Source organism: Ischnura elegans, chromosome 12 (assembly GCF_921293095.1).
Source record: "Ischnura elegans chromosome 12, ioIscEleg1.1, whole genome shotgun sequence".
NCBI classification, from domain to species: Eukaryota; Metazoa; Arthropoda; class Insecta; order Odonata; family Coenagrionidae; genus Ischnura; species Ischnura elegans.
The window spans coordinates 90,934,308-90,959,166 of NC_060257.1; the positions used below are offsets into that span (position 1 = coordinate 90,934,308).

Below are 24,859 nucleotides of genomic sequence, written 5' to 3' on the forward strand. Positions count from 1 at the left end.
TGTCAAAAAAGTGACGAATTTTTAGCATTCCCTAAAAGAGACATGATGTGTAAAGAACTTAAAAGATAACCTGTATCACGAATAACTGTAAATATCGGTTGAAAGTATTCAAGAATTATTATCAACGGGAATTGTTGCAAACTCACTCTAAAATTGCTTTGCATAAGAGTGAGAGTTTATTATGACATTATTTTAAGAATTTGAGAATATTATGAATTTATATGTTAAGTATGAAAGTGCGACATTATTGCACGGGTTACATAGTTCATAATTAATAAGTAATTATCAACTTATTAATGGTAATAAATCTCCCTCTAAACTCCACGTCAAATGTATATTTCATACCCCTCTTGTTCGATGTGACTGTATGAGAAGTCCCACTTGTGCCTTAAATTATTAACCTTTCATCTCCTTCTTCTCCTCCTTTATAGGTTCTTCCTCACACTACTGGACGTCCTATGGAACGCCGTCGGATCGGCGTGGATATTGGGTGGACATTGGCCGCGGTGCGAATCGGAGTCACTCGCCACATCCATCATCGAAGGTGAGCCTATCTGTACTGATCACACTAAATGCCCTTTCCATACCGTTCAGGTCGATAGTTCAGAAACGATAGCATAAGAGATATCGTCAGAAGGAATAATCTTCGGGTTTTCCACCGGGTGTGGTTTCGCGTCCCAACGTTTCGAAGGCTGATTCTACCATCTAGTTCTAACAACAAGATACGTCAAATTCGACCAGTTTTAGACAGGCACCTTAGACAAAGTGTAATAACATCTAAAGAATAAAATACAAGCAAATAGAAACTCTTTGTTTGTAAATGAATTCTTCTTTTTCACTTTTATGAACTTTTGGTTTTTAATTTCAGTGTACCATTAAAAATATTAATCGTTTTTTTCTCTCCTAAAAAGTTGCTGTTTTTGAGATACGTGTTGTTAGAACTTAGCCATCGAAATAGTGATTAATTATGATAATCCACATATTGCTTAGTTGGAAGCCTTAGTCTCTATTGATATTCCTTTGTTCTAGGTTAATTTAAATCGCTGTTTTACAGTGCGATTCCAATAATTATTCGTGCGGCATAGAACCTTCGCATTTTTAAAAATTTATTCTAATCACGAGGTCCAAGAAATGCTCTGCTACCGCTGATCTCAGTGAATAGAACAAGCGGATGCATCTCTGTGTGTTCTGTCAACACAAGAGAGATACTTTTCCTACGTATGGATATAGGACTACGTTTTTTCCCGAACAATGAAGGACTTTAATATTGCTTGTGGGACGAAGGAAATCAAATCTCTTATATAATTTCTTTTCTTGTAAGCGGATGGTAATCTACTCAGTTGGTGTCCTCCCTGCCACACTCCCATTGAGGCATCTTTCGGGGTAGCATGTAAATGTAAATGTTGAAGTCTTCAATTTCGTTTATGCTTAAAGATGATTGCATAAGATTCATTAATTGAAATGTAATAAGTGGAAAATATTCACTGAATTAAGGGTCACTCGTTTTTCTGTACCTATGGTTAGCAGTGATATGAATCGTAAGAACCATCAAATATAATGAAAACTAATTTATCAAGCATCACTATAATGGCTTTCTTTGAATTAATTCGTCTAATTACCTACTGCAAAGGGTCGATTTTGAGATCAGGTAAGGTCGGAATTTTCTCGGTTCATTAATTTACACTAAGTTATCAATGTAAATGTGGCGAAATTAGTTACATTTTCTCTACGTACGTATTGATAATGTACAAATTCAAGCACTTGCGATTTACTTGCTATTTGTAAATTGCATTTTATAACTCCCAATTTCAGACTAAAAAAAAACTTTCCTGGCATTTTAGAGGTTTTGGGCCTTTTTCAGACCTTTTTCTATGGCTTGGAAAATTCATCCGTATGACAGGCATCTAAATGATTACAGAGGAACCAAATTCATGGAAAAAATTGAAAGAGAGTTCCGAATTACGATATCATATTGGTTAATGTTCTTCAAAATTAATACTTCGTGAAATATTTTATCGTGCTCGCACTCCGGCCGAATCGTAGATTAAAAAGTTTTCGGAAATTTTTGAATAAAAGAACCTATATTTAATTGTGAAATCTGAAAATAAAATCATTATTAATTAAGGGCTAAAATTTAAATTTCGGGCAAATTCGATTAATACCTCCTCGCGTTCTATTTCTCACTAATTCAATTGATGTAGTAGACCTTAGTAGTATATTTATGAGTCCTTTGAATGCACATTTATCATCTCCAGCTTCATTTTATTCTTAAAATCTTTAATTCACTGCAACCGAGCTAGAATTAATTGCAATTTGAACATGACAATGAGTGTATCTCTTCCTTTTCTAGCCATTTACGACAGTTCAATTTGTATTGTGGACGTGTTGGAAAATACAGCTCTCATATTTCCTATCTTCCACTTCCGGGTCTGTAGCTTCGTCCTTGCGACCAAGGTTGAAGTTTCCCCTTTTTTCTTGATGGCATCTTAAGTCCTAAGGAGAGTGTTTTAAGGTTGAGTTTCCCAATCTTCGCGTGTGCGGAAATTTTCCTCCAAATCGGAAGCGTGGGTAGGAAAGCCGAACTTCAGCCTCGCAAAGGTAATCATTTGAGTGTTGATGAAAGTCCAAAATTGTGTTTACGGATAATCCAATCATTGCTCATTGTAAGAACTACTCATAATTTTAGTTGAGTTATATTTTTCATTCTTACGATTCGTATAATTGCCTTCAAACCACCCAAACAGCCCAAAGACGTCAATTCCCCTTTCTCCTCAGGATACGTCTTCTCTCCTTGTCTCCTCAAAATTTCGTCATCACTCTCCCTTACTTTTCTGGACTAAAGATGAGCCTGTTCCACTTTTTTCGATTCAGTTTCCAAATTCGATTCTCTCAAACCGATTCCGTATATTCTTATTCATGCTAACTGGTGGCATATTGATTTGTCAGTTGCATTGCTTTCATTAAAATTTAAGAAATGAATAGAATAAAATAACAAAGACAATAGAGTGCCCCAAAAAGTATATTCATTAAAAATAGCGAATTAGCATTTTAGTAATATATCCTCAGCGTTAGTGAAACAATAAACACCTATACTGTTCCTAGCATAAATTGTTATTCACAAACACGCAGGTACGTGGCGGCCTTTATGTCCCAACCTTATAGTCTACTTTCAAAATATTAATCTTCCTGGAGTTGATGGAATCGGAATCGACTTTAGGTGACCGATTCTCGATTCCCATTCGGTGCCTGGTAATCGGTGGAATTGAAAATCGACATTTGGAATCAACTCATCCCTACTCTAGACTTTACATTTTCATTTTTCTGTTCATTAATTTTACATTCACCTTTCTTGTATCTCAGCAAATTTAAAATCCTTTCCCCTTTTCCCAATCATATTATCATCATCCACACCTCTTGAACCGCAGAGGTTTGCGTTCTCCATGAGTAGATTCTGATGAATTGTTTCTTAACTTCTATGGTTTTGTTCTAAGCTGAAAGTCGGTTCATCTTTACGCAAGGTTCATTTGTATAATGGCTATTCTATCAGTGAATTCTCTCGTTCTTTATGGATCCCATATCAATCGCCAAAATCTTTGAATATTATAATATAGTTTAACATTTCGGTAGAGTCTGCCTATCAGCATGGCCAAATACCAAGAAAAAAATCATTAAATTTCATATTTTCTAAATACGATATTGCGTGGTAGGTACTTGCTGTTAAGGGAGTTCTCATAACGAAAATTCTCACATCTAACCATCAGAATAAAAAAATTTCAGATTAAAGTTGATGCTGACCTACTTAACTGTTTCTGTGTAATAAATACCTATTTTAGTTGACCATGTTCTTTGTTCATATTCTTTTTGTATAGTTAAGGATGTTTTTCAAAATAAAAATTATTTTACTCGAGTCATCATCATCATCACTGGTCAACAATCCTAGGATTGCTTTGACGCAGCTCTCCACTCAGTTCTCCTATCAGCTAATCTTTTCACTCCTACGTATTTCTTCTTTTTCACATCTCTCTTTACTTGTTCCACATATTTTGTTCGAGGTCTTCCTTTTCCATTTACTCGAGTAGTAACTTAAAAAAGACAAAATGCGACATGCACCCTCTTGATAACGTATTGAGCCGAATCAATTATTGATTCGAATTGTTTTTTTTTTGCAGGTCTGTTGGTGTTCCAGTGGGTTTGGTACGGCGTGCTGGTGTTCGGCATGCTGAGTGTGTATGACCCCATGGGTTTAGAGGAGAAGCGTTGGGAGAGGACGAGGCGACAGTGGCGCCTGGCGGAGGGGGGAGGCGGGGAGGAGGCGGGGGTGGGTGGGGAGGGGGCGCTGGAGAAGGTTGACTGGGAGGAGGCCGACCGGGAGATCGAGCGGCGATGGCACGAACTCAGCTCGGCTACCTGGCGACGGCGATTCCGGGCGGTGCTGTGCTGCTCGTGGATCGGAGATTTCAGGGGCAGCAGGGAGGCCTTCAAAGAGGTAATTATAGTAGCCATAATCATAATGTTAAAATAGTTCTTGGAGTATTCGTCAAATGTATGTAATGCAAAAAAGTTTTAGCCAACGTTTCTGTTTATTTTAAACTATCATCAGGGCTATGAAAACTATTACTATTACTATTACTAACTATTACTAAATATTACTTATTTTTATTTAATTAATCAAAATTAATGGTAGCTTGGTGTGGTAATAGCTTTGTTAGTAACATAATATCAATAAATATGTGCAAAGCTAAGGTACCTACGTCAGAATTTTTTGTGTACTCTGTTCTCATATATATACATTTTTAAAATTATATTATTGTATAAAAACGCTATCGTAACATTTATTTATGAAATTTGTATTTTATATTGTTCTTATGTTTTCTTTCAAAGCCCTCCCTGATGATAGTTTAAAATAAACAGAAACGTTGGCTAAAATTGTTTCGCATAACATACATCGACATACACTCCAAGAACTATTTTAACATTAATTAAACGAGGTCAAAATAAGGAAAAAAATAATAATTATAATCATAATGATTCGTCTTTATTGTACGAGGCTATGACTAGAAAGTCCCATCTTCCATTAAACCCCTCGTCGTACACTGAACAATAGCAGAGGAATAAGTTGTCAAGTTACTCTTGAAATCAAATGCAGTCAAATTAGAACATGAGAGACAAAGAAGTATGAAAAATAACAAAAGGAAAAAGCCAAGTGAAAAAAGTTACATTTAGAAGTTTAAAAAGATGTGAACAAACGTGTGTTGACAACGTAACGGATATTGACTTTTATCCTTAATGGAAAAAAAACCCTCTGCAGGAAAATGCCCACTCAAGAAGGGGGCGTAAAAAACCTTCTGACAAAGAGCTAATGTAAATATGAATGTGTTCCAAGCATGAAAATTTCACTAAGGAAATAAAAAAGAAATAAGATGAGGTAGAAGGATATAAGTATTGAATCTTTCCTACTGTTCTCATGATGCTGCGTGTATCGTTGTTGTTAATGGAGAAGTTGTAAAGGAGAAGACAGAGAAGGTGAGAGACACAAAAGCATGCGAATAGCAACATGCAATTTTGCACGCAGTCGGAGGCGGAACAGCTCCACTGAGCAATTTACTGGGATTTGTGTTTACTAGATCAATTTTAATTTCCTCAAATATTTTTCAGAAACGAAAATTGCACCTCCATTCAGATTTATAATTTGTCGAACTTCTTCTGTGTATAGTTTTTATCATGCAATGTCTGTATCCCCAAACAAAATTATTTGCAATTTCAAGTTCCCATTTCCGCCCAGAATAATGTCTGAAATTCCTATTTGCACCCATCTTTTCAAGCAAGTGCGATTACTTGTAACAGCTTCAAAAATAAACTAATACATGGATTAGGTCAAAAAAGCATTTAGCAGCACATTTGTAGCAATTTAAAAACAAAATAGAGCATAGTTTTTCATAAAGAGCCTCAAATACTTTGAATGGAAGCATGTAGCCATATAGCTACGGCGGGCGAAATGGGTTGCGTAAAAATGCCGCGTGTATTGGGTCGAATTCACGCGCAATTCATTTTGGTCGCTTTCACACATTCAGCGGTCGGTCTCAGTCATTACAATCTTTATTGCGTTTGGACGGACTTAGGCCGAGTCGAACGAGGAACGAATGTATTTTCTATCCATTTACGGACTCTCCAAAAGCATAATAAGTAAATATACCCGCCAAATACAGCCTTCTGGTCTCTTGTGTATACCGTTATCTATCGCTCGCCTGCTTGCAGAGAAGAGAAGTCTCACTGAGAAATGCGTCTTCTCTGTTGTTTTCTGAAGATTTTTTTCTTAAGTTTAGAGAAAAATGACAAAAAAGGGGAGGCCCTACGTTACATCCATACCCATTGCATTACATTTAGAAGCTTCATCCACAGCCACTTCGTCATTCTGACTTCTCTCCGTCCATTTCATCTTCTCCATTCTTTTCCACGCCGTCCACATCTTTTAGGCCTCCTGACTTTTATGGAGTCTTTTTCCATTGCAACATATTATGTATATATAGTCCTCCTTCTTAAGTGTCCATATTTCTGCACCCTCGCAAAACGCTACCCTCTAACATCAGGCTGTTCAACAATCCTTTCAATGAACTCCTAATCAACGATCCTCTCGTCAGCTCTTCCCCATTCATGAATTCCTTCTTAGCTTGCACAATTCTGCTATTAATGCCTTCCCTTGGGCCGCGAGGATTGTTGTTGGGTGTGTGTCTATAGACTTCACCCGATATTTGAAAGCGAGACTCTGCAGCCAATCGCCAAACGTTTCTTTCAGCTGCGGGAGAGAATTTCGGCCTCCTCTTTCTTGCCATCGCCACTAAAATTAAGAAAAATTTATAGAGACCTGCAAAGAATACGCATTCTTCAATGAGATTACTCTACAAGTGGGGGGAGGGGGCGAGACATGCACACAAGAGAGGCAACGGCGAGAGTCAATTTCGAGTTTATTTGGTGGATATATTTACTTATTATGCGTTTGGAGAGTCCACAAATGGGCAGAGAATGCCTAACCACCATAACAATTTTCCTCAAGTTCCCAAATATTTTAATGACTTACCTGTTCATGTTGACTTTTCCATGTTAACTTCAAACTAGCGAATATTTTGCCAGCCATAAATCGCTATATAAGGAGTTGCAACCTCATTACGTGTCATAACGTACTTGCTTATAATTACGCATACACTCACAGTTTTACAGATTTTTCCTGAAGCACTCGGTATTTCTCCATTTTCAATTAAAGTAAAACTCGCCTATAACGAATTTCAGGGGACCATAGCTCTATTTTGTTGTAAACGGGATTTTTTTAATATCCGTAATATAGGATTTTGCCCTATACATCACAGGATTGACGGCTAATATTCCGTAAATTGCTATATCTAAGCAACAGATCTGTAGTTTTGTCCCACTCTATCCATCAAATGGCTGTTAAGAGAAGGATTTTAATGAGGAATAGTTCATAATAGCGGAGATTTCGTATCATTCGTACTCGTGAGAGGCGAGAAAATTAACATTGCCCATATGGGGAATGTCCAAGGGCCCGGGAACTCACCTCGTTATAGGTGGTGATATGCGTCATCGTTATAAGCGATTTTTACTGTATTTTTCTCGGAGAATATGACGCACTTATTTAAAAATGGTTACGCCTCGGTAATTATTCTCTAGCCAGTTTGTGATTCTATATTTTCGTTATTTTCGTTTGAAAATGCTGCTTACTCGTACGATTCATGGTGAATGTATATTTGGGATAGATAAGTCAATGCGTTCAAATCAGTCCATAAATCTATTTTCGAATCGGCTCTTTCTCAAGCTACGTGACGTCATTCTTGCACCTCATTTTCAATTCGCTTACGTATTCTAACTCCAGTGTTCGCATTCGTCCGCCAATGGCAAATAAAATCGTTAATAAATTGATTAAGGAAGTTATCGTGGGCTAGTCTACGGCTCTCATTCCTAAGTCCCCTGTAATTGTACTCATTTAAGTGCGGGATTCTGCCAACATTTTGGAAAAAACATTTTTTGTCCTGCATGGGAACCCGGGTCTCCCGAATTCGACTCACGGCCAACAAAAATGTTTTTTCCTATTTGAACTATCGCGCTTGAAAAAGTTGATAATTTCCTTATTTAAGTTACTGTGATACTGTTAATATAATACAAAGGAAGGCTCCACGTTTCGTCAAAAACTGCTACGGGCGTACAGACAGCGTCACGCATATGTTAAGAGAATTAGGCTGGGAGCCTCTGGGGACTCGGAGGCTGCGCGCTAGGCTTACCTTGCTTGAACAATTGAGAATGGATATCTTTAAGAGTGACACAGAGAACATAATGTTAGAGCCACACCATTTTTATAGGTCGGACAGAAGCGACGAATTAAAAGAGATGTGGGAATTCGTTTTTCCCCGAACCATAAAGGACTTTAATAAACGCTTGTCCCAACTTCGTTAGAGCACTTCATTTTTTATGCGTAGACGGCTGGTGTCCTAACACTTCCTGCCATACGCCTTTTAGGCGGCTTGCGGGGTATTATGTAGATGTAGATACGACATTCATTGTACCATTTTTTGGTAAAACGACATCTGTTTGCTAATTTGAAATTAGGTTTTCATAGGGTCATTTTACTTTCATCAATATATACTACCCATCGTGATATGCACCCCCTGCCAGTGTCCTTTTCGTTTTGTGCTCGGATTCTCTCATCTCCTCGTCGGATCTGAGTTGGTTGCGGATTCCCGAGGGCGTCTTACGTCATTTCGCCAGAGTGGAGCAGGTGTCCCACCAATCTGGACCTCTCTCTCGCACTTCCGGTCCGCCTATCCCCCTCTCATCCCCTGGAGACCGGTTCCCAAGGAACGACCCGCGCAAGGACGCGCGCCGACCGTGTTTTGTTTAAGGTCAGGGTCGAGTTGGATCGATGCGGAGAGTGGGCGCTATCCTTATATGTATGTGCGCTAGGGAAAGAGGGGTACCCTGAGAATCGGAGAGGAATAATGCCTGGTTATTATGTGTGTAAGTGAGAGAGAGGGAGAGATAATGGAAAACAAATATACCGCGCTTATTATTTTACAAATTTTTAGAATGGGTGCTTAGAATTGAGTTTGCTTTGCTTATTTGCTGGAAATCGGACAAATAAGATTCTCTGCGAAGAAATACCGTAAAAAAATAAACCCGAAAATGTGATCCTCTAATCGGAGAGGAATTATTTGTGGCTGTCTGCATGTGAGAGATTGCGGAGAATTGCAAAGAACGAATCTCAGCAACAAATATATTACCACGCTTATTATATTATAAATTTGAGAATAGGTATTTAACCTCCTCAAAACCACATTAGACATATCTACTATTATATATGATCTTGTTTTTTCTCGGCGAATATTCCTTATAAATATTTCTCGGGATTCTCACTCGGCTAGAAACACGAGAAATATTTATAAGGAATATCTACTGTTATTTTTGGTATGAATTTCACGTTTTCTGGGTAATTAAATGTTAACGAACAGCATTAGCAATATTTGTGAATCATTTTTCTGTATGATTCTGTCATCTGTCAGAAAGCACTGAACTACATATTTACAGTAACGATGTTTCACTTTGCCAAGTGGTAAAAAAAATCAAACTTCGATGTATTTTACACAATACGCTAAAATTGAGTTAGCTTTGTTAATTTGCTGAAAATGGGTCAAACAAGTTGAAGAGAGTCGAAGAAGTCTCTGTGAATAAGTATTATTTATGCGTTAACCCGAAAATGAGATATTCCGATTGTATTTAATTGGCTTATGGTTGTAAGAAGGGCTTTCTGTCTATATTTCTTGGATATCGTAAAAACCGAGTTTTCTTCCATGGGCGATTACGTCAATGAGGTGACCTCCTCAAATGACGCTAACATCAACTTCCGTACTTTATAAACATCGAACTCTTAATTAGTCTCTCCATCCCTCATCATGTCCACCCTGCCTCTCTGAAATCATACCGCAAATAAAACAATTAATCGCTCCGGCGCGCGCCTAAAAATTTAACTGTGATCAGGGTGATTTGTAAAACTTTTCATTCAAATCTGCCTTCACTGGTAGAATGCCTTCAATGCTCGCGTAGTGACATTTGTCACACGCTTCACTAAAAGCACTCATCTTTGGTTTCTATCTACGCTAATTATATATTGATAAAAGGAGATTAGGACTTTACGTTTTTCTCAGTGAATGTATTTATACCCATTGCTATCGGTTCATAAAACACATTTTCCTGTACATTATTATTTCATGATAGTGGGTAAAAGTAAACAATTTTTTAAATTTACATTTTTCGTAACTATTAATTCACCACTAGAACTAGGATAAGTAAATAAGTATGTACCAGATTTCATGTTATTCCGATAAAAATAATTTTTATGTCCGAAAATTAGGCTTTTTTTCGGCATTTAGGGGCGTGTGTACTACCTATGTCCGAAGAAGTGACCGGTTGAAACGCGGTGATTTGTTGATGGACCGTGTCTTATTTTCGGGAAAATCATTCATTTTTTATACCATTATGAATAAGAAAATACGATTTTCATTCATTCGCATGAAGTAAACTCACCAAAATATATAAATGTTTACATATGCAAAGCATATATTAAAAGTTATATATTGTGGTGAGTTTACTGAATCTTTAAAAGCATACGTAAAAATTATAATTTGCAACATCCAATGCAAGGTTTCGAACGAACATCTTTTCTTTATAATTTTCATATTTAGAAATTCATTTCAAAGAACCTTCCAAGCATTGCCGTTTGGTTGACTCCTCAACGTAAATATGAAAAGGAGTAACTTAAGGGCGTGGGAGACCACGATTAAAGCAGCGAAATCCGGGATGGTTTTGATTGGCTGACTGCGACGGTTGCGATTGCTTTCATGTATTTCAATTTCTATTGGAAATCCGTTAATCCGTTAAATCATTTCCACGTTCCAGGAAAGAATTTTCAATAGAGTATGTGATCGCTTTGGGGAAACTTAGTCAAAAAATATCTGTGCCAGCCAAAAAGGCAAAATTCTAAAATAGAATAAAATGGAGCAAAAATTTACAAAAACGCAAATTTTATTGTTGCGAAACGCACGACCACCATGATTTTCGATATGTGACGTCAGCTTGCATGCAACACGCCCAGTATGCTCGTTTTAAAGCAGCGAAATCCGGGATCACAAGATGGTTCTGATTAGCTGACTGCGACGGTTACCATTGCTTCCATTTATTTCAATTTCTATTGGAAATCCGTTAATGTTAACGCCCACAATAAGAAGGAAAATCATCAGGATATTAACTGAATACTATAATAAGTAATTTCAAAAATAATTTTATAATATAGCCATGATGACTTAACTGCTTTTAGTTATTTTACATCTTTCGACAATTATATTGAAATTGGACGATTCGATGTTGGCTCCAGCTTTTGGTGGCTGTGCAATCATTTTGAAAGCTCTTGTTTATGTTTACTCAGAGGTTGACTCCGTGCAACCTGGCAACAATCTTTTTGTAGCTCAACTCTAAGGATGAAATTCACTTTGGAAAGTGCGACTGGTGTGACGAATTAAATGTTCCAATATGCGACTTCCGGTTGATCGCGAAAGGTCAAGTCAATTGTTTCTTATACAATTGATATAATGCATTAGTTTAAGCTAGAGTAATTAAAACAAAACCAGTTTCACTGATAGGATCCTTCACTGGAATGAAACTTGTATAGACATTATTTTCATTGCTACTCCTTTTTCTTGATTTCGGTTCGTGAAGAAAGAGATGAGGGACAACAATTTCAATTGTTGTATGTGTCATTTGGAAGCTTTGTAGAAGTTAGAGTATTTATAAAAAATTGATATTTTTTAGTGTTTTGAAAATAGATAGTGGCAAAATTTGTAAACAACCACTAGCTGCTAAGGCATTCGCGTTTGCAATATATAACTCTCGTGAACTTGTAATATTGTATGTACGGTTTAATTTTTCTTGTTAACTTTCAATAAAAGTAAACACTATATGATCAGCTGTTTTAAGAGAAATGTCATCGTTTAGTTGAAACGTCTTTGAATAAAATAGTCGACACTTATATAAGTAAACTGTCATCCGTATAGGGCTGGGAATTAAACGAGGAAAGTAGGAGGAAAAAGCAGCCATTTAGTCTTTGAAGATATTTCATTGGGGCGCTATTGTTATACATTGTATTGTCGAAGACAAAATTGTTGATTTTTGATCCTCAGTTCCCTAATTTAACTCGTCTTGAATTATACTTGTCGAAAAGTTGGTAAATTTCTTATTTTTTATTCATAACTCTCTATAAAAGTGAAAATGTACATATTTTATCTATATGAATGATAAATATATTAAATTTTTCCTGCGATATTTTTTCAATTATAAACTGTTTTTGGATACAATGACTGTATATGACCGAGTTGATTTTTAAAAGTAGAGTAGTAATTGCCAGACTAATTCATTTCGCCTGTGAAAACTCTATGTTCGATCGTTTTAGTTTTTCATCAGCATCCTTCCGTAATAGATAATCATAGATAGATTTAGGTGAGATAGGTGGCACCTTCCGGGTGTTACTTTTTCGTACTCCTTTTTCTTGTTGGCCGCCGGTTGGATTAGCGCAACTAGCCAGTCAACTTTCGGCCCTAGTATATTATCGTCGTGAAGGCTGACTCGACAGAGGTCGTCACGCTTTGGATCCACGTCGTCCTGCTACAAATTTCATTTCGCATAGTTCCTCCGGCGTCTCGTGGTGATTAATTCGTCAGAATCCCGCTCAGTTAATTAGGAAATGTGGCGCTCATTTCGCTGACCGCATTGGCACGCCCCACCCCCTTTACTTAGTCATGTGCAGATGTATTCGTGATCACGTGGTTAATTAGTGTGTCTGCCGCATTCACAGAAGAATCTAGTCCGTATGACAGCGAGTTTTGACTAGAGCACGGCTTCCGCTGATGAACGTCCTAGGGGAGTTGAGATGAAGTCAGGCAGTTATGGCCCAAGCGAGTACTATTCGTAGTGGCAGAGGACGTCAGACCACTGCGCAAAATCCCTCAGATTGCAGAGCTAGCAGTGACACTCCGTCACCAGGAGCAGACTTCGAATGTTACTCCCACAATGGGAAAGGTGGTGTCAGCCATTGTCATGCTAAACTCCCCCTTACAGTTTTATAGGTAAATGAGCAAATATCATATTTTTTGGGTTTATTGAATGTATAAAGATCGTCGGCCATTCATTCGAGATGTTTTCCGGAGCCTATGGCAGCCAAACTAAACACATTTTAAGCTTGACTTTTATGGGAACGTCGGACCAAGCCTTTTTTAAAACTTGACTGATTGTGATCCATAGTTCACAGCCAGATGGCTGTCTCCTATGAGTTGCTTATTAGTTGGATTCTACTTTATATTTTGACCATTTGCTGTGGTAAATCGAATCATGGCAATGCTTTATTTGGGAGAGGGAACATGGAAATGGATCAGGGCACATGCAGGGGTTCTGTGTTTGGGTTTTTATGGAATTGAATAGTCCCAGTGTTTATTGTTAGATTTAGTAGGAGAATTTTTAAAAGTATTCAGCGCGCATTTCAGTGGTACTAAAATGGGGGTTTATCTGAGATCTCTTCTGATTTGTCGGTTGCTGATAAAGCGGGAACTTATGGATTGAAAAAACTAAAAAATTAATGAAGCTATCAGAAATGTTTTTTGCAGACGAACTGTCCATTTCTCGTAAATTTCAATTGCCAAATTGCAAATAAGCAAACTCCAAACGTCTCGAAGCCTATGCTTCAATACATTCCGCCATTAGAGATTTGCTCTAACAGTGATCGTCTGGGACGACTCTAATTCGTAGTCATTATAAGGCAATGTAGAGGACTCTTCCGCTGCGATCTCCAGGGTTGCCAATTGTTCTGGAGTTCGATCGAGCCAAGAAGGAAAATGCAATATTCATAAAAACTCGAAAATATGCTCTTTTCGTGGGCTCTTCCACCATAATTTTTATTTCTTGTTGATTGTAGTACAGCATGGGAAATGAAAAGGGCCAAAGTTTTCTTCATTACGTACTTCTTGAGATACTTGCGTCGAAAAATCAACGATTTAAACACCTTCGCAGATGATTGGATGACGTCACTAACTCATGCCGAGAGGGTCACCGTTTCTCAGCTACTCTTCCGCATTGCGCATTGACATCGTGTGATTCCGATTGTTTACGCAATTGTAATAAATAAATAATTTCGATTGCCGCTCACGCTGATTGAAAATTTCAAGATGTCTGCCGATTCCTTAGATACACCAAACAACGCAAAACCTTGAGTTATTGTTTCTTTACCCGAATTGCATTGCACCAAAGTCATAGCCCTCCTCAGTCCTGGCTACGTGTTAGGTGAAGTACTTTCAGAGAAAAGTCAATCCAATGGACTCTACTCAGCTCGACGTTGGTCCACGACTGTTGGTTTGAACATCTTGGGAATATTAGATGACCCTTGCAATGATGTTTATCACATAAAGGTCGTTTACATGAGCAAGTTTATGCTTAATGCTTTTTTCTGGTGTTTGCCTTCGCAGATGCGTTACGCTTGAATCCAGTTGCAGTCCCAGCGGTTTATTTGAGCATCGTTGTTATTTAAAATCTACTTATTTTTTAAACAAGCATTTTATAATGATTTATACATCTATGATTTGTATAGCCTTACCGGCTGATTACAAATGTATATTATAGTTTTCAAACAAACATAACTGAAAAATGATGTTGGTCGCGTGCACGCAGATAACATGTTTTAACGTAGCTTACGATTCCTTGGATCTTACGCCAATCAATGAAGAACGCCTCTGTAGATCAGAGATCAAAAATTGATTTCAATCATGATGTTTACCAGTGTAAATACAGGAGCTTTTATCATCTTCACGCAACTAATTTTGGGATCAGTTTTTAAAAATTAGGACCAAAAGAAGCGGTTATGAGAGCATGAAAAAAAATGACAAATGAGTTTCGCTGTATAATGATGGCTTTTCAGATCAAAATCAAAATATTTTCTTCTATTATATTATTCAATTAATGAGTACTTAATTGGTGAATAAACTTCTCTTCCTTTGTCTTGTGTGTTCAATTCATCTTCGTCATTTCTAAGAGTATCTCTTACATTGTAAATTTGACTTGTCTCGTACGATGTCTATAAATTACTTTTTTTTGGCGAATAAAGCATAATAATGATTTTAATATTAGTGGGTGAAATCTATGTGCCCCTTAGCCCATGGATCCGTGTCCAGGGCCAGTTTTACCGGCAAGCAAATTACGCGGCCTCGTAGGGCGCCGAGCGAAAGGAGGCGCCGAGCGCTCAGTCCAATATTCAGTGCCAATCAAACAAAGCAAAGCTAAAGGCTGAGGATTGATTTACCCCGCAAAATTACTGTAGAAGTAGGGATATATAGGATTAAAGTGGATAACTAAATGGAAAATCATTACATTCTAAACGAATTCGGAAAAATGAAAGCTATAAAAATTTCTTTTTGAGTGTTCTAAATATAAGCTTCTTAAGTTTGTTTTCATTTGTCAAGTAAATAAATGGTTGAATTTCTTGAAAGCTGACGTGTATTCTATTTATTGGTTTATTTACATTTTTACTTTTTAATTATATTTATAATTGGTTTTTAATCTCTCAAAATATCATATTAAATACATAAGAACAAGCATCTCGTAAGTTCACGCTGATATTTAAGTTTCGACCTTTATTCTCAAAGCAATTATTTGCATTTATTTCACAATTTATCCAGAGGGAATCCTAACTACCTCTTATTGGGGGGAATGTCTTACTCTTACTCTAGAAAAATCTCTACAACTGGCCCTGTCCGTGTCAGAAGAGACAGTGGGAGGTAGGCTAAAGGCAACCCAGCAAACTGTACTCAGTTTCCCTCCAACTCTGCGCTGGACCACGACTTCCGGCTCAGTCAGGAGAGAGACTTTCGGCTTCTGTGTCCCGGTGGGCGCCGCGCAGCCGGCCTTTGTTATTTTGTTTATCCGCGTCGCCCATAGCACCTGCTGCCGTCTATATTGCGAAACCGAGAGTGCAGTGGAGCGTGATGAGGTATCGCCCCCACCCCCCCAAGTTATTTCAACGCGAGAAATCTCTCCAGAATTATTCTAGGAGCGACGGACGGAACTGGAACCCCTTTTCTCTCTCCTTCTCCCTTTAATTAAACCTCGACATTTCTGCACTCCTTTTGAGAATCTTCGTGAAAGCACTCCGCCCTGTCTCGGAAAATTTTTGTCCATTTAATTTGTGTCGTGAAATTGCTCCATCTTCAGTTTTTTTTCATTGAAATGAAAAACTATATAGGTGCGTGCTCAATTTGGGAGATTCATTTCTTTCATTCGGTCTTTGTCCATTTGCCAGCTGTTTCTCTCAAGTAATAATGAAGGAAGAGATAATAGCAGAGAGATAATAAATCAGAGAAGAGAATTCTTTTCTAAGATAAAGACTCATGAGAAGGGGAATTATTCATTTAGCCAATTGTGCTATTTTAAAAGTTCATAAAAGTGAGGTGGATAAAGGAAAAAAGGAATAGTTTTTTCTCTTAAAAGGTATTTAGCTCGTATAATTGATTTTCACTCGCCTGCGTCTAAGTCTGGGGTGAGTTCTACCTTCATCTATCCAAACCAAACGTCAATCAGTGAGTGAGTGATAGATTTTTCCGAAACATAAACATGTTGGGTTACACATAATGCTTGACGGGAGTAGTTATGTTTATTCTGCCTCATGCGTATTCAGTATTCTTAGCTTTCGACCATTGTTTTCCGCCAAAAGTACCTCCTCCTTTTTAATAGTTGGTTAAATAGTGTCATTGTGATCGAAAAATGTACTCCTCCTCAATACTGAGTCAGCATAAACGTTAAAATAGTGTTGATAAAGAGCATGGGCGCAGCTAGGAATTAAAAATAAATCGCCATGTGGAAAAATCAAACATTTTATTCCTTTAATTCCTATAAATTGATGCTAAATAAAAGTGATACGGTTATACAGGGGCGCAGCTAGGAATTAAGGCTGGGGGGTGTTTAGGTGCAACTAATACCGAGGTGTGTGGGGGTATGGAGTACCTACCAGGATAAGCGATAGGTGCGAAATTAATAAATTGAGGAATTTTAAAAATAAATGGTTCAAATTGGTGAGTTTTGCGGCTTTCTCAGGGATATTTTATTCATTCTTACACTATTCTATTAGTAATATCAATCCAATTAAGTAAAATGGATTAAACTTAAAATTTCTCTGAGCTCTTGGGGGGGGGGGGGTTTATCCCCCACACCCCCCCCCCTCGCTGCGCCACTGATGAAGAGGCATTGTCATCAAAGTATTCACTCTTTCTCCGATTTAATTCAAATTTCACGAACGGTTTTAGTCATAATATTACGAAAATGTCTCTGATCTATCAAATAGGCTCGTATTCCCGTATTTGAAAAAACTTTATTTTCATACTCGGGCGAACTTAACTGTCTCTGATTGGCAGCATACTTTTTTCGTCACCTCAAAGTAATTTGCATTGGAATTTATGCCGTATTCATTAGATCGCAATGCTTATAAATTCAATGTCATGCAAAGAACGAGACTAATGGTGATGCAATAGCATAACTATTGGTTCGGAATTTAAAAAGGCAAAAAAATAATACTGATGGTCATTCATTGGAATAACTAATGGTTCGGAATTACTTTAAATGCGAATGTGCAGAAAAGGGAAGGTAGCCAAAGTTTAATTCCATATTACATTGATTGTTGGAAAAATATTGACACTTCCACATTCTTTGTCTCCATACAAAGCATTATACGTTGCCAGCAATAGGCATCTCTCGGGACTATTTTTTAAGAGCCTACATAATGCGGCAAAAAAATCATTGAAATCAGATAAAAATTACGTTGTTTACATTTTTAATCCAGTTGGTAGGCAACTTTCCAATTCGTCCATCTTGGTGTTATTTAAGCCACGCACTGAATATTTTTTGAATTTTTCTCCTGTTTACTCCAAGAGATGTATGTGGCCTCCTGGATTTCCTTGAGAGAAGAAAATACTTTAAAAAATATAAAATAATTCGAAGGTAAGGCCAACAAGACTAGAAATGCATACACGATCACCTCAAATATGCCAGTGGGGCTCGCAAGCATGAAATTGTTGCTTTAGGAGCAATGGATCGTAAGAAAAAACGAAAACTGACACCCCGTTCCCTAGTGAAGCCAACAAATTGCGCATTTGGCAATGATGAGAAGGATCTTTTGAGTTACGCTCCATCTAAATAATACATCAAGGAACTTAGAATATTTTTCTCGGCTCTTAAAATTCAAATGAGACTGCGACTTGGAAGATGAATTGCTGGGATCCCATCCAGAATTTTTTCACCTCAAAATGCGCTATCCTAACATTAGAATTTTGCTCATTTTTCCATTTAAAAGTGTACACGGGAGTCGTCCTTGATTATAGTCAGTGGCGGATCCAGGATTTCTTTCTGGGGGGGGGGGTACAAGCAAGGCCTTATCCAGGATTTTGCTCTGGAGGGGGGGGGGCACAAGGATACCTCGTAATACGAAATGAACGCAATGATAATGGAACCGTATTAAAAATCTTGCATATTATTTAAGGCTTTGGGAGGGGGACACGTGCCCCCGTGCCCCCCCCCCCCTAGATCCACCTATGATTGGAGTGGCCGGACGGGTTTCAACCTGGATTTAACTGCTCCCGTGCGTAGCGACCAGCGTTCCATTATTCGATTGTTTAAAGTTCAATCGACATTGAGCTCTTTTTAATTTGTAACGCTAAACGTCTGTCGACGGCTATTGGTAGTTCTCTCGGCCTGGAGAAGAACCGAACAAGTGAGAAACGATAGGATAACTATTAGTATTTCTTTTGATAAAAAAATGAAGATCAAATCATTTAGCAGACTGCTAAATCTCCATATCAGAGAACACTGATGTAAAAAAGCTATATTATTTTACAGGCATTAAGCTTAAGGGTGTATCAGTCAGGATATCAAAAGTGGGTGCCCTTATTGGGGTAGCCTGGAATTTCGTTCGGGAGGATAACAAGGGAGGAAATTATTTGAAAAACAGGGGACTAAGTAGAGGGTTTAAACTAATTTGACACTTTTCATAGTAAAAAAAACTTCATTAGTCAAATAAATCTTTTGTAAAATTACGTTTTTTCAATATAATGTTTTCTTTTGTGAATGAAAGTAAATGGTTTATTATATATTTCGGGGGGGGGGGATTCCAGATCCCCTGGACTTCCCCCCTAGCTACGCCTCTGTACTCTTCCATTTGAAAACGCAATCAATTTCTTAAATTCATTCGTCAATACCAGGTACGAAGCGGTTTCAATCTTCTTCTTGATTATATGAACTAGTTCACTGTGAGGTATTGCTGTTCCATACGTATGTAGATAGTTGAATCGTTTGCATCTCACCAGCATATCGACTACGCATACGCTAAAGCCGTGTTTATTTCATCTGCGTTTTAATGATCGATGAAACCTCAATTCGATAATCGCAAATCGCCATGCGTACAACCAAAGAGTAAGTATATTATATATATGCATAACCATAGAGTACATATGCATACATATGTACTCTATGTATGTATACTTACTCTATGGTACAACGGAATCACCACTCGATACAGCTGAACGGGAAACAATGGAATGCTGAATGGAATGCTGGCCAAGCTGTGCGCAGAAGTAGTTGAAGCCGGGCCTAAGGGTCGTCCGGCCGCCCTAAACGTAGCTGACTACCATGCATTTTTTAAAATCGGAATAAGCGAAAAATTAGGTAAAAAGAATAGTGCTTTTTGAGGTATTAAATATGGGGGCGTCTGGGATCTAGGAGATTTATGCAAATCCCAAAGTCAAGATAGCCAGATGAACAATTTCCTGGCTTAAGTAGGGATCAGCATTCAATTGTTTACAGTGCAGTGTCTGGTGATCAACGGCACCTCAGAACGACTAACCACTACTCTCCACTTTGATCGAAAGCACCTTTTAACTGGGTGTACGCGTCAGAGGTATAGAAGCTGACTATTAGGCTCTTCTGGTGCATCTGGACAGCGACTGCGAAGCACTAATAAGAGAGTACGATTCGATTGAGGTCATGATGCGATCTATTATCGAAGTTGAATTAGTTCAGTGTTCAATGCAGAAGGATTCAATGGCTATGGATTAATTACTAATGCCTGGGGATGGCGGAAATTATTGATTTCATTACGCAGATAAAGAATGTGATTACAGATTTTTTTCTTCAATTTATTACTCAATAGGGAAGAAGGATATGCCAAAGATTGATTTAAGTAATTTTTTTTCTCAAAGAAAAGGAGATAAAATCATTTCTACTTCGCAACTGCCACTTCTTATGTTTTTCTGCCAATGCCATCTCGAAATGCATTATTACCATTGGGACACTTGTATGTTAGTATAATCGACGCGAGATCCACTTTCACTTGTACGTGTGAACGTGGCTTCCGTGCGCAACAATGTAGGTAGGTACCTCAACGTTCTCACGTCTAATAGGGTAGTTTCCTTCATCAAAGAAAACGAAAGGCATTGATTGCGATTCGTTACCCACCATTAGTGTATTCATAATATACAAATTATTTGGTTTTAGAAATGCCGGTTTAGACGAATGGCATTGGTCAATTTTATCCTCATTTGAAAAAGGCCAGATTGGCGCCCATGCGATGCCACTCCACGTGACGTCACAGGGACCTAGTTTCTATACGAGTAGATAGGAGTTTTACATCGTCTGAGATTGCCAAAGCATGCATGAGGCACAGAGCTCAGGGAAGTATGTCTTATTAATCACCTATTAAAATTGCCTATTGTCGGAAAGTTTTCCTCGTTTGATAGCGTATTAATAAACCTTATTTAAGCTAAGCGCTACCAGCTAGCTGGGTACTCTGCTACCTGATAGCATCCTGCGTCGTATCAGCGCTCAAAGCCTCGCCCCATGGTCACCTCACTTGCGGCAGCGGGAACCAGAACGACGTCACACGGAGTTTTCCCAGCATTCATACCTAGCCGTCGCGTTTACGCGCGCTTGAAATTTTTCACTTTTCATTTAATCGCGAAAAATAGATATCGTCATTTAAAAATCTAAGAGCGTGAAATGCGTGCTCCAGGTGAAACAATCTTTCGATTTAGGCAATAAAAAAATAAAAGGATCCGCCATATTGGATACGATTGCAGGTGTCGGAGCTGTTCTCTTCGCTGCTTCGCGGCACCCGGCTGGTGCCGTCTGACGTGGCTGCCGGTCTGGTTCTGCTCCGCATCCGAGAGAAGAGGGAGCGGCGCCAGTGTAGGTGCCGGGGCGAGGATGAGGAAGACGCGAGGTGCGTGCCCCACGCGAGCCCGCCGCCATTCCACCACCACGCCCTGCCGGAGGCCACCAAGGACTCGTCGCCGCCCCCGTGGATGAAACTGGACTCGAGGGTGGCGCGCTATTTGCGATATTCACAGGGTGCCTACGGCTGGCCCTACCTCATGTACCTGCACTGCATCACCGGCCTCTGCAAACTCATCCCTAAGACCACGTGCTGCGTGTGCCTCAGGTAAGACATCGTGCAGTCTTCTTGTTGCTCGCGCGTGAAACTTAACCATTAGAAACTCACGCGTTGCTGAACTGTCTCTCTTCACTTGGCACAGCATTGGACCCCTGGTACAGCCCTAGAACCCTCCTTAACCAGCAGGGATGCCGACTTGTAAAAAATATTGGGAGGGCCCAAACCGGGGATCTTGCCCCGGGAAATTTTATAAGTAGTGAGTTTTAACTTTTCTAAGCATTTTAGAAGAGTAATATGTTCAACATTAGAACCTAGATAACTCGAGTCTCGATATCTGGACACTCCGGGGAAAATCGACAATCCTGACACATATTTTCCTCACACCCATAATGAAATTTTGAGGGGCTCGGGCCCCCTCAGGCCCCATGGAGTCGGCGCCACTGTTCACCAGTACAAGTTAATCGAATAACTGCCAAACCTAAATAGTTTTTTATCTCTATCATTTCAGGCAGTGGCGTAACTAGGAATTATGCTTTGGGGGGATGAGGGGGACTGGAGTAGCGACCCCCCCCCTGGGTAAAAGGGGATCCGGGCTATATTATTGAAAAATGGCATGCCTGAAAAAACATTTTACACCACTAATAAATGATCTTTAGCTTAAATCAGATGCAGATATTTTGTCTAAACTAGGCAATAGAATTAAATTTTTTCTCTGAGGCTCTGGGGGGGGGATCTATCCCCCTAATACCCCCCAATAGTTATGCCACTGATCTCAGGCTCAACCTTTGGAAGTTCAGTTTATCGGTAATGAAAAGAACAAATTTGTTATATTCCAGGTACCTGAAGATGACTCCTATGCATCAAAACTAGTTTTACCTGTAAATACATAAATTGATAGAATATAGCAAAGTTTTTCTCTTACGACTTAATGGTTTTGCTAATTTTATTCTGTTGTGAGGGTGGACTGCATATTGATGGCATAATTAAAGCTAAGAGGCTCAATACCCTGTTATCGATGTCTGATTAAGGTTAGGTAACAAGAGTTGTGGCGAATGGAAGACATTATTTTTTTTTAATTTATGCAGTAGAAAGTACACAGATGGGCTGTTGACTACAGGCAATGCTTGTGGGAGTGCGAAGTTGCACACAAGTTCACTACTAAATGGAAGAAACATGGAAAACATGGCCCAAAATACCATCATGCACACAGCAGCAGAGATTGAAGGACTGCAAGAGACTAAGAATACATGCACTAAACGATTTCAATTAAACATAATCATAAGTTTTATGTGTCCAAGGAAGCAGGAAAAATCCCTAATAGCCAACCTATATTGGCCAATATGTATGGGTTAGTCACGGAAACTCCATGTTGGCCATATATGTTGGCATGAGAGTGGAATGAATGAATACCCTATACATATTGGTAAGTCATAGAGAAGCCAATTTGGGCTTTAAATGAGCTACCCCAAGAAAACTCATATTAGCTACCTCATTACACTCCACCTTGGCTTTATATTGGCACCCCCCCTGATAAAAATAAACTCCTCCATTGAGGAGAGATCTACCCTCCATTGAGGGTAAGGGAAGGATAGGTGTACCCTTCCTATATCCTTCAGCAAGGGTACACTAAGGGTATTTTAGAACATTGGTGGGTACGCCCTCTCCTTCCTGGAGTGTACGGGAAGGGTTTGGCCAGCCTCAATGAAGGGTACAAGAAGGGTAGGACTAATATAAAAACTAAAAATCTATAAATTAACATAAAAATTTAAAAAATCGCTAATCAACTAAATTAAACGAATGGGGATGAGTTGCAACAGTGATTTCTAAAGTTATAGGGCAGAAAAAAAATTAGCCTTCACTTGGTCTTGAATCCCGGACCTGCATATTGGAGGATCGTGAACTAGTGATTTAACAACCTCGGCTATCGAGGTACTTGATAGGTTTTTATATTCTTATAGATCTTAAGATGAGATTCGCACCCGCGCCTATGTGAAAGAAAGCTGTGACTTTTTTCTACCACACCTAATTCATTTCAGAAAATAAGATCGGCCCTTCCCTTCCCTTACCCTTAATGGTGGGTAGGGCGTGGGTTGTGCAAGGGTAACTACCCACCATGAAGGCTACTACCCTTCCTTTACCCACCATGGTGGAGTTTATTTTTATCAGGGCCATATTGGCTGTAGACTGGAGAGTGGAAACAAGGCAATAACCGGTAAATAAACAACATTGGCTATCCCATGAAATGCAGTGGTAGCCAATATGAAGTATGTATCATGGGGCAGCCCATATTGCACCCCTGAGTTGCCAATATGCATTAGGGATACAATAAAGGGCCCATATTGACTTTCCTTGGAAGTCCATGACCGATGAAAGCCAGCATAGTGATATTGAACTTATCTGTATGGGTCCTGTACAAGCCATAAATATTTGGTCGTCCAATGGAAGAAACGAAATTTTGCCTAAATTCCCACGTAGTGCTTTGGGCTATATTTTTGTGGAGGTATGTGAGTCTGGCTGCCAGTAGGCACCCAAATATCAGATTGGGTACCCAAAAATCGATGAGACCCCACACAATCAGAGCAGATCTGCTGTGATTATGCGCAGGGATGCCGACTTACAAAAACTATTGGGGGGGCCCAAACCGGGGATCTTGCCCCGGGAAATGTTATGTGTAGTGAGTTATAAGTTTTTTAAGCATTTTAGAAGAGTCGTATGTTCAACATTAGAACCCTAATAACTCGAATCTCGATATCTGGACACTACGGGGAAAATCGACGAGCCTTTTTTTCCTCATGTCCATAGCGAATTTTTTCCTCATGGAGTCGGTGCTACTGATTATGCATCCAGTCGATGTACTCTAATCCTTACCCAGCATATTCACGAGATGCAGACATTCACCAATCAAATGTAAGATCTCATCCACCTGCAAAATACCACCTTCTTTCAATTATTCTTCTGAAAACCTCCATGCAAGGCACTTGATCCTAGCCTCCTTAGAGTTATGTCACAACTGTTTCTTGCGTGCATTCCCCACTTAAGGTTTGAAGTTATCGAACACCTAGATATTTCACTTCATCTGTCACCTTTATGTTAACGCCATCTATGGGAGTGTAGGGTGACCTATGCAAGCAATGTAGTGCCGTGCATTTGCTCAGATTAAGTTCTAGTATCCACTCAAGGCTTCTCCCATTGTTTCATTTTTTAGACCCAATGATAGAATTTCAAAGTCAAGAGTATTCACTAATTATGCAGTACTTTGATGACATTATTGTCAGAAAATCAACATATTATACTGCTGATTTAAGAAAATGCTTGAATACGTTTTCTGATGGATGA

General features: G+C 38.9%; 1 protein-coding gene across 1 annotated transcript in view; it reads left to right on the top strand.

The window, feature by feature from the left end:
- The window catches only part of LOC124168747 (diacylglycerol lipase-beta-like), a 208,885-nt gene that overhangs the window by 136,303 nt on the left and 47,723 nt on the right, over positions 1 to 24,859 (top strand). Inside the window, exons 4-6 of the mRNA XM_046547014.1 lie at positions 432 to 544; positions 4,170 to 4,486; positions 21,210 to 21,571. Coding sequence (XP_046402970.1) covers positions 432 to 544; positions 4,170 to 4,486; positions 21,210 to 21,571 — 792 coding nt within the window. The remainder of the gene's footprint in view (positions 1 to 431; positions 545 to 4,169; positions 4,487 to 21,209; positions 21,572 to 24,859) is intronic.